Source organism: Nansenia antarctica (assembly GCF_963989245.1).
Source record: "Nansenia antarctica genome assembly, chromosome: 1".
Taxonomy (NCBI): Eukaryota; Metazoa; Chordata; class Actinopteri; order Argentiniformes; family Microstomatidae; genus Nansenia; species Nansenia antarctica.
Genome location: NC_137674.1, coordinates 109,107,270 through 109,118,117, shown reverse-complemented (window position 1 = coordinate 109,118,117; position 10,848 = coordinate 109,107,270). Strand labels below are relative to the sequence as shown.

General features: G+C 44.3%; 1 protein-coding gene across 1 annotated transcript in view; it reads right to left on the bottom strand.

The window, feature by feature from the left end:
• Nucleotides 1–9,292: 9,292 nt before the first annotated feature.
• Nucleotides 9,293–10,848, bottom strand: part of mfsd8l1 (major facilitator superfamily domain containing 8-like 1) — a 16,838-nt gene continuing 15,282 nt past the window's right edge. The window contains exons 11-13 of the mRNA XM_080529707.1: nucleotides 10,575–10,705; nucleotides 9,982–10,088; nucleotides 9,293–9,445 (exon numbers count right to left, since the gene is read on the bottom strand). Of these exons, the coding sequence (XP_080385833.1) occupies nucleotides 10,014–10,088; nucleotides 10,575–10,705 (206 nt within the window). The 3' untranslated portion in view covers nucleotides 9,293–9,445; nucleotides 9,982–10,013. The remainder of the gene's footprint in view (nucleotides 9,446–9,981; nucleotides 10,089–10,574; nucleotides 10,706–10,848) is intronic.

Genomic DNA, 10,848 nt, shown 5'->3' with positions numbered 1-10,848 from the left:
AGTGCGCTAGGCGCCCCTGCTATTATGCGATCTGACTTTGCGCCTAGCGCTAAGAAGTGGTTTGAAAAGTTCTTAGGCACTAGACTTCATGCACGTTTTGAAACACGAGCGCGCCTCCGCGGTTTGCGCATGAAGTCTAGTGCCTATGAACTGCATAATAGCATAGCGCTTATGACTTAACGCAGCCGGTTCTTAAAGGGAATGGCACCTGGCACGCTGATTGGGTTGATTGAGAAGACGCCCAAAACACACCCATGACTAATTTCTGGGCTTAGCGCCGGGTCTTAGGCGCCCACTACCGCACGCATAATAGCAAAGTGGCCTTGACCACGCCTCCACGTCTTAAGTTTAGATCTACCGCCTCGTCTTATTGCTTAAGACTTATGAAGTGCATAATAGGGCCCCTACAGTTTTAAGTCCACATACACACCTCTTTTTAAAAGTTATTTTTTCTGAGTGGGGCAGTTTATTATTTTTTAACTTATTGACAGTTACAGTGAAGATTTAGACAGGAAGGATGGGTGAGAGAGGAGGGATGACATGCAGGATATGTCCCCGGCCGGAATCGAACCGGGGACCCTGCGGTTACATGGTCAGCGCTTAACCCGCTACGCCACCTAAGCGCCCCCACATACACACATCTGACATCAACATGTTCAGCTCCTCACACTCCACATCTGAATATCTAAGCCGTAACCTGAATAGTGTTTTACATTCTGGCCGTTTGTTTGTTGGCTAGCTAACACAGTGGTCTAAGAGGTCTACGGTCTAGGATAGGGATGGGCAACTTGGATGGTGTTTCAGGGGCAAGCACACTTCACAATTTCCACATAAATTGTACCTCTCTAGTTTCAAATGGGTTTCGGCCCCTGCGGTCCCTAGGCATGGGCCTACTCTCCACCCCCCACACCAACCTACGGACCTTCGGGGGCAGAGCTTTCAGTGTGGCAGCTCCCACCCTCTGGAACTCTCTCCCCACAGCGATCCTTCAAATCAGCCCTCAAAACCCCACCTGTTCTCCAAGGCCTTTGGCCCCTAGTCTAGTTTTGTCACTCTCGTTGTCTTTGTTTCTTTGCTTTGTTTTTCTGTTCTGTCTGTCTGACTGTCCGTCTATGAAATCTGTTAAGCGTCCTTGGGTTTGAGAAAGGCGCTATATAAATCTAAGCTATTATTATTATTATTAATGTATTTCTACGGTTTTGGTTTGTACATTCTTGAAGGCCGAGTCACTACCTACTGTATCTTCCACCGTAGATTGAAGACCTCCATCGCTTCAGGCTACATCTTAACTATCCCTCCTAAAGGCCTCTTCATCCCCACTACAGTACAGTTTCTCTACCATCATTAAAAATAATAATAATTCTTCCTTCTTCTATCACTGTAACTGCCAACGACCGATGGTTTTGGCAGAGATTACTATTTCTTATGATGACTGATGGATAGATGATTCACTTACACAGACAAAATGTGTTTGTTGTATTTGGATAAAGGCGTCTGGTAAAAGCCCAAAAATGTAAATGTAAATCTGTCTGAACTAGGCCTACTTAGGCAGCTGTTGAACTCAGTGGGAACATTGAATTACAGATGTATACCAAAAATATGTCAAGCTTGCGTTTTGTCTAACGGATCCAACACAATGTCAAAATGTTGTCATCAAAGGCCACATTTCTGGCTGCCCCATCGACGCCAATGAATGTTTTATATCTCAAGATGTGCGGATTCTGGCCCCTCTTCCCCCGTTAATAAAGATATGTTTGACTTTGGGGAGTTCTGTGGAATGTAGAAATGCATGACAGGGATAGTTATGAATGAGGGTTACGAATTGTGAGTCCAATTCATTCAATTCACTCAAGTGTATATAAAAAATAGAATAAAACATGGGCTCGGGGAACAGTTTGGTGCTGAAATGCGGTCGAACCCAACAGTTTGAGCCAGTTAGCGGAAAATAAAAAACATGAATACATAATCTTAAAAAAAAGAAAGAAAGTGGAATTCCGTGTTAGCATTTTTCGCTAGCAAGTATAAATAGCAAGTGTTGGGACTGTAGGGACAGAGAGGGAGACAGCAGAAGACAGCAGAAGAGGGTTACCAGGTCATCCAGATAGTAAGATATTTTATTTATCCAGAATGGGAAAGTGTCCAAACCTTTGACTGGTAACTGTATATTAGATACTGTATAAGGGATGTAAGGAATGTATTTTTGTGCATCTTTCATTTTCCCTGGAAGGAAGTTGGCATTAAGCTATACGACTCAATGATTTTTGAACATGTGTTTTACCACTTACATCTTTATTAACGCTGACAGCAAACTGTCGCCTTTATGCAATAAAACAGTCAGAAGAGGATGTTATTTCTGTGCATGTCCCTGTCCCTTTTCTTCAAGCCAGTGACCACAAACTGCCTCTCTCTCTCTCTCCCTCTCTCTCTCCCTCTCTCTCTCTCTCTCTCTCTCACCCTGTCAGTCTCTTTTTCTCTTTCCTCTCTGTTACTCTCCTCACACTCTCCCGCTAGTGCTCTCTCTATCACACACACACACACACACACACACACACACAATCACACACACACTCTCTCTCTCTCCCGCTAGTGCTTTTTCTATCATACTCACACACACACACACACACTCATGTACACACACACTCACCACACACACACACACAATCACACACACTCTCTCTCTCCCGCTAGTGCTTTTTCTATCATACTCACACACACACACACACACTCACACACACACACACACTCACACACTCCCGCTCCCTCCACCACCTCCCCTTTGGCCGATTCCTCCCGGTTCACTGGCAGGGTACTGGGTCACGCTATGCAGTTGATTTTCACACTGTTTCCTCCGCCAGCGCCACATCAAGTTAATCAGGGTTAACAATCGCGGTGGCTCGCTGAGCAGAGCTCCCAGCGGCTTAGAGCCCCGGCCCCGCACTGGCGATACAGATGGGGCAGTAATCCTGGGCTGGGGGGGGGGGGGGGCAAGGCTGGGGCCAGGCGGAGGGGGGGTGGGGGCAGAGGGGGGTAGGGGGGGTAATACTGTGTACTCTGGAGAGGATTTTATTGTTATTTATGTTTTTAAAGGAGGGTGGAGGGTGGAAGGTGGAGGGTGGAGGGTGGAGGGTGACATAACCGCCCCCCCCCCCACAACACACACATGTTGTTGTCCCACAGCAGATCCCACCATCGCCCCTGCGCTCAGGCCGACACCACCTGTTGGGTTCCCAGTAAGCCGGTTATGGTGGACTGGGTGGGGGAAGGGGGGGTGGAGGGGGGGGGGGGGGGGGTCAGCGAGGATGGTGCAGTGCGAAAACAGGACCAAGTAGTTAGCAAGTAGATACGCTATGAAGGTTTTTTGGGGGGAGAGAAACGTCCATTCGAATGTTGATTTAGTCTCTTGCTTGAGAGAGGATTGAACCACGGCCCGTTGGACGAGACAGGGCCATCTGTGTGACAGAGACAGATAGGAACACAGCCCTGGGTGGAACACAGCCCTGGGTGTCTGGGAGCCCAGTGGACTTTCTCAGTCATTCAGTTTCGAAACAGATGAACCTCTTGTCTTCCTTGTCTTTTCCTGACAGGAAAACAACACGTAGAAGTTCTTCAAATGTCAGTACCCAACGAAGCATGAACAGAATTAGCTTTGTCAGATAACCTTTTATCCTATCTAAAGACGTCTAAACTATCCAAACGTAATGTGGCATTTGCCTTTCGTCCCTGCGCTTTCTCTCTCTCCGGCAGAGTCGTCATCGAAGTTTTACTACTACGCCTCTATCCTCTTCTTGCCCTCATTACTTCCACTATTCAAGCACTTCCTTCTCACGCTAGCTCCGTCTCATCACACTCCCGCTTCGAGGACACCATTATTATTACACACACACACAAAAAAGGATTTGAGTGCAGAGACACTCACAGACGACTTTTTCCCCCAAGTGCCACCGCCACCATTTTGATTTGACTGTAGCTGCAGCAGAGAGAGAGAGAGAGAGAGAGAGAGAGGTCTTTGCTAAAAGATTAACATAATTCCCTGACACCGTCGCAAACTCCTTCATATTTAATTCGCCCTGACGACACGCAGGGTTTCAGGGAAAAGCACTTTCGGCGACTTTCATTATGTTCTGAATTCCTATATTCCTATAGAACGGTCTTATCACAAAGGCGGTTGAGGTGAATAACTCCCAGAGTCTCCCAGACTGTCGAGGCGGCTTATTTACTGTTAATAGGGAGGAAGAGGAGAAGGAGAGGCATGAAACAAGACATGAAACGAGTGAAATAATGGTGATATTCCTATTGACAGAACGTGCTTCTCTGCAGTGTTCGGAGGCTAAACGCAACGCTACGCTAGGCTAGGCTGCTGTCACACGAAGCAAGGCCGCACCGCCCATCACATTCCTCCCTTGACCCCCGCCACATCACCCAGAACCCCTACCCCTCGCACGGCGGGTCAACTGGCGGTCTTTCCTGGTGATGACCTTGCAAAAAACCCTAATCTAGCGCCCCCCCCCCCCCTCTCTCTCCCCGCCCCCCCCCCCTCTCTCTCTCTCTCTCTCTCTCTCTCGTCTTTGTGCATATTTGGGCCACCTCCAGATGCATCGCCGGCCGCCCCCCCGCCCTCCCTACTCACCCCATTGCCCTCCCTTGTTGGTTAAAAAGCTCAGAGTTCACAGAAAGTTCACACATCCAGTATCATCTCTGTCCTGTGGCATAATTCCCCCCGCTGTGTTTGGTCTCGTAACCTGTTTTTTTCCGGATTTTCGATTCAGTGTTTTGTTGTGGTGGCGTTGGGGGGGACGGGGGAGGGGGGACGGGGAGGATGGAGGGTGGAGGGTGGAGGGGGGTTCAGTAACGACCCACCTACTACTTTACCTCAGCCTTGAGGTCACGTGACGCGTCCTAAACTTCTGACCCCAATCCGGTGGGGTCACTGTTCAGTCAGCCTGCTCCTGAGGCTGTGGGCCTGGTCCAGTAGAATCACTACAAACTAAATACTCCCTTGTCATTGGCACTCGGCCATATTTCCATCCCCCTTGTCACCCACCCAACGCCCCCCCCCCCCCCCCCCACACACACACATACACACACACCCCCCCGGCGATGAACTGGGTTCACCGAGAGTCCACCGAACATCGCCCCGCCCTTTGCCGGAAAACGTCACTTCGTAGACGAGGGAGGGGAGGGGAGGGGGGGGCGGGGGCTTCAGAAACCGCCCCCCCCCTTTGGCCCCGCCCACTCATTAGCTCCGCCCGGTCCTCGGTGGGTTACCGTATCGACCGCTAACGTGGGAATAACACGGTCCACAGTGCCCCCTGCTGGTTGGGTTCTCTACTCGGCGGGCAACAAGTGGGAGCTCTTTCGAAACTACTATTCACCTTGGGGAAATCCAGGACCCAGTCCAGTAAGCAGACCCCAGATCCACGGACCACAGTTAAACCAGTGGCTAAAGGCCCAGGGACAGACACGGGCTCTGGGGCTCAGGCGTCCCTGCTCTAGGGACCTCTAGCTGTTCGTCGTCAGATCGAAGGAGGTCCGTATCATCGACATTTTCGACAACCTTCGATTGTTAACCTGAGCCTTTGCAGACATTGTGTGAAAAGTTGAAATACCGTTCAACTAACTAGCCAGTGTGCTTGTGTGCAGCATTCCAATGCCACCACATCAACCATAGTTATTCACAACAGAAATAGTAAATGCAAAAGAGTAATGACTAGCAATGACTATTGACCCTACTCAACAATAGAGTAAGTTATTCTGTTGTTGAAGATAATGTCAGATTAGATTAGATGCCTTTGTGTGATCATATTGATCAAGAAATTGTGTTATGCCTTTGTATTAAAAAACCTTGTTACCTCTCAGATAGGAGAGCAGAGCAAAGAGATGCTTGGGTCAAACAGGGCCTAAACAACGTTATACACAATATACAATACACAATAAAATGTCCTGAATGCTGAAATACACCCTAACTAAATTGCATGATTAAATATAAACGTTTTTGCAGTTGTAACAATGTAATCAGTATTAATAGTGCACAATCTTTCCGATAGGTAGCAGCAGTAGATAATATAGAGTCAATATGAAAAGTAAATAGCAGCATGTTGGTTAGTGTGTGTGTGTGTGTGTGTGTGTGTCTGTGTGTGTGTGTGTGTGTGTGTGTGTGTGTGTGTGTGTGTGTGTGTGTGTGTGTGTGTGTGTGTGTGTGTGAATGTACACTGATTGAACATTGAACATTGTATCTGTCATCTAAACTGTCTCTATTATGTCTGTCATGTACACGTGTACTGAGTTATTAAATATGTATTGTATTGTCCTGTCTAATCTGATTTACACCCATCTGATTTCCCCTGTGATAAATACATGTGTTGTTATAGTATTGTATTGCATTGTATTATTCTCTCTTCCATCCAGCTCCATTCTATTCTAATCTAGTCTATCTTTGACTTCAGAATGAGAATGAGAATCAGAATGTCTTTTATTACATCTAATGTACGGGTACACAATAATAAGAGTACAATTCTTAGGTTCAGGTTCTTCCACATTGGCATTGCAGCAGAATACAACATCAACAATATCAACAATGAAGTGAAAAGTAAGGTAGTTAATATTTTATTTATTTTTAAAAGTAGAATAAGGTAATAAAGTGATATAGTGATGGTAGACTTCACATTAGAGTTCTAAATGCTGAAGTTATTCTAAAAGGTATTTGATAACTACTGTATATATTGTTATTAGTGTCACCATCTCTACAAACATACCATACAAGCAATGCACTGGTGAAAGTACTCCTTTAATTAAGTAATGTTGTGGTAATTACTTGTGGTAATATATATTTTTAATTCATTTAGATTTTGTCTCTTGCTGTGAGGATCGAATTCATTCATGGAATTCATATATTTAAAAAGTATCTTCGCTACAGCAGTATTACATTTTTATTTGTCATGTTTTATTACCACCATTTTATAAACATAGTTTTGATAAACAGACTGACCAAAATATTCTATCATTGTAATTTCTGTGAGAATATATAGTTAAATGTTCAACTTTTACCAATAAAAATAACAAAATCTTTCATACTGTTTATAGTTTGTATTACATCATGCAATAGTTATTACTTATACTGTATACCTAAATTGCAAATGCAGAACTACAGTACTAGTAAACAAATAAAACATAAATGTGAACATATCAATATAACCTTAATTGTATTGATATGTCAATAAAAATATATTTTATGAGTTTAATTATTATTTTTATATATATTTTACATTTATTACAAATACATGATGTATGTTTTCTAACCCTCCATACAGTTGTATGTATTCATTGTGCCACATAACCCAGACAAGCTGACAAAAGGCAACTTGATTCTTTTTTTCATTTAATTGCACTATTGGCTTTTCAGCTTTGCGTGTGGAAATGTTTTATTATCAGGTGGTCTGTATAATAGAATCTGGTAAATCTGGTAATTTATGTAGTATATAATATTTTTATTAATACAGAACACAATTAATACAGTTCTATAGTTATATTTCAACAGTGCAAATATGGACTGATTACCTGGAGTCCCTTAACCTTTTTAAACATTCCGACATATCATGCAGTTATTAACTGTGGAGTACGAGAGGAAGAAAAGCTATGATTATGAAATGTATATTTGAATATTATTTTTTTACAATTCATTTTCTTACAATTACAAGTATATATGAATCTATAACAGTAACAAAGTGCCAGGTTGTGCTTATGGTCCTTCCATGACATGACTGAGCTATCAAACCAAAACTGAAACTTGTATTAGAAATATTTAGAGTATAATTATAATTTCTGAATGCAGAAACGTTCAAACATCAGTGGCACATCACCCATACCTCTGTGCTCTGTTAAGCACTGTCTCCAGAATGTGAAGAATTGTGTTTTTTATTTACGTTATCACAGAGATTCCTGTGTCTTGACACATTTATTTTAAACATTTCCAGTGTTTCTGTATCTTTGTGGGACATGTAAACATTAATTTCAGCTTAATCTATATTTGAATGAATGAAAGAAATCCTCCAATATTTATTTCCAGAAATAACCACATGAAACGAGCTGTGGAAATTTGAGGACAGAGAAATACTGATGAAATTATTGATTTATGATATAATTAAGTCTTCAACCATATGCACCTTCGAATCTACACAGAAAACACACAAAAAACATAATGGGTGTTATAAAGTTTATTAAGTGTTTCTTTTACAAAACAAGAACATGATGTTGAAAAACTGTTTGCTCATGTATGGGAACAGAATTAACTAAGCGGTTGTTGAACATGTTAGGTAGTGACAAAATGACAAATAAATAATAAATATATTATCTCAATCGCAAAAAGACAAAAGAAAAGTCGCTAATAGCAACTCGAAGAGCATATACTGATTAATCTTTACAAGTTACAAACCCACCGTTACAGCATAACCTAGAAGCAAATCAGATATCAACATCGTCATTAGTGCTCCAGCATCTTCCCTAACTGTCCGTCTTTGAAAAGACTGTAATTTTCAGAAATATATCTTTCCTTTATGTTTGGCTGCTAGCCCAGCTCCAGCAGTAACAGGCAGAAACTCCACATAATCCTTTTACAGGCATTATCTCCAGCCCAGACCCTCTATCCAACAGACACATTTCAGCCAATTTTTTTCAAGAAAATATTGTCTCTGAACAGCATGGACAGGATGAGGAATTATCACAAATATTTCAGTTATCAGAATTCATAACAGACGTTCTGTTCACGTTCTGTAACAACCTCCTGACTAATCAATGCTGACACAACAGCATGTGAAAACACTGATTTGAGAACTTCTGGGGGGGTATTCCATCAACGTCACTAAAGGAAAATGTAGGCTTATTTCTCGCAAGACTTATCAAAATAATCCGTTTTTATCTTGTGACACTTGTGGAAAAATAAGCCTGGATTTTTCCTTTAGCGACATTGATGGAATAGCCCCCTGGTTCGGTCAGTGTTTCATCAATCAAATGAAAAGCGTTAGTGATTTAAGGTTATGAGCTCCACGGATCACACTTTTATACACTTCTGTTTTAGTTAAGTTTGCACACCGTATTTTCAGTTTGCAAGTCTTCTGTTTGTCATACAAAACTATATTTCCATGGGAAATACACCACAAAAGTACATTCATCTTGTACAGTCTCGTACAGTGTGTGTGTGTGTGTGTGTGTGTGTGTGTGTGTGTGTGTGTGTGTGTGTGTGTGGCTGGCAATTGATCTCATCACAGTAGGAGGAAGCACAAATGATGGAGCTGGGGAGTTTTTGTTTGGTTTATTTCTGCCTCAGCCTTTGGTCCCCCTGGCAACACCGAGCCCAGAGGGAGGTGGTGCCGCTGTGCATGATGGGAGGTGCTGCCGCTGTGCATGATGGGAGGTGCTGCAGCTGTGCATGATGGGAGCCAGTCACTTCACACTAGCAGACAAAGAGAAACGCATCACTTTAAAAAGGTCTCATATTAGGAAAGACTCACTTTTTTAGTGCCTGTGCACTTACATGTGGGTCTCTGACAGGCCTACTAACACACACACTGCGAAATAAAACAACCCAGTCAGTTTTTTGTCGACTGCCTATTCCAGGAAACATATGATTTGAGGACAAGCCATTCAGATTTGCCGCCCCATCCTCCATAGTATATAAGCGGGGTCTATAAGTGGGCTCTTACATAGAATTACACCGCCCCCCCATCTGAGTATCTCGGCTCACAGCTTTTCCTGAGAGAGGAATCAATACCAACAACTGCAGACGAGGTCAATATAAGCAATTTACACAAATAATTGTGCTGTGTGTTTCTTTTGCCGTTCAGCACTAGCTAAATCATATTTCGATATCCATAAAGGGCAACATCATCACTTGGTTCATTAACTCTTTGTATGATTAAACTGAATTGAACAGCGAATAAGTATTGGGACGAACTGGCGAGAAGTGATTTGAAGTACGTACGAGCGTACCTTTAGCATGTCGTCTACGGTGGCCCAGACATTCAGTCCTCTGAGCTGTCTGCGTGTTCCACCGGGCTCGGTTCTACCAGACGCTCGTAGGAGAACAGCATCATCATCTGAGAGAGAGAGAGAGAGAGAGAGAGAGAGAGAGAGAGAGAGAGAGAGAGAGGGAGGGAGGGAGGGAGAGAGAGAGAGAGAGAGAGAGAGAGAGAGGGAGGGAGGCAGGGAGGGAGGGAGGGAGGGAGGGAGGGAGAGAGAGAGAGAGGGAGAGAGAGGGAGGGAGAGAGAGAGAGGGGGAGAGAGAGAGGGAGGGAGGGAGGGAAGGAGGGAGGGAGGGAGAGAGGGAGGGAGGGGGAGGTAGAGAGAGAGAGAGAGAGAGAGGGTGGGAGGGGGGGGAGAGGGTGGGAGGGGGAGAGAGAGGGAGGGGGAGAGGTAAACTTGTGATGTTTTTGTCTACCTGACGTAAGAGGTAGTCAAACAGATGTGCACGTATACACACAACTTACAGTGAGCACACACACACACACACAATTTACAGTGAGCACACACACACACACACACACACACACACACACACACACACACACACACACACTACTCACCGTGAGCAGGGCCAGCAGAGCCATCATCACCCCCAGCATGATGTAGAGGTTATCTGTCAGCCCCCCCGCCCACAGAGGGCCCAGGATGGTGGCCAGCCCCCCCACGGAGCGTCGGATCCCCTGGCTGAAGCCTGGCACAGGGAGGAACAGAGATTAGATAACATAGAGAACAGATTACATTAGCTTAGATTAGATTCAACTTTATTGTCATTGCAGAGTGCAAGTACCAGACAACAAAATGCAGTTTAGCAGCCAACCAGGGGGGTACTCCATC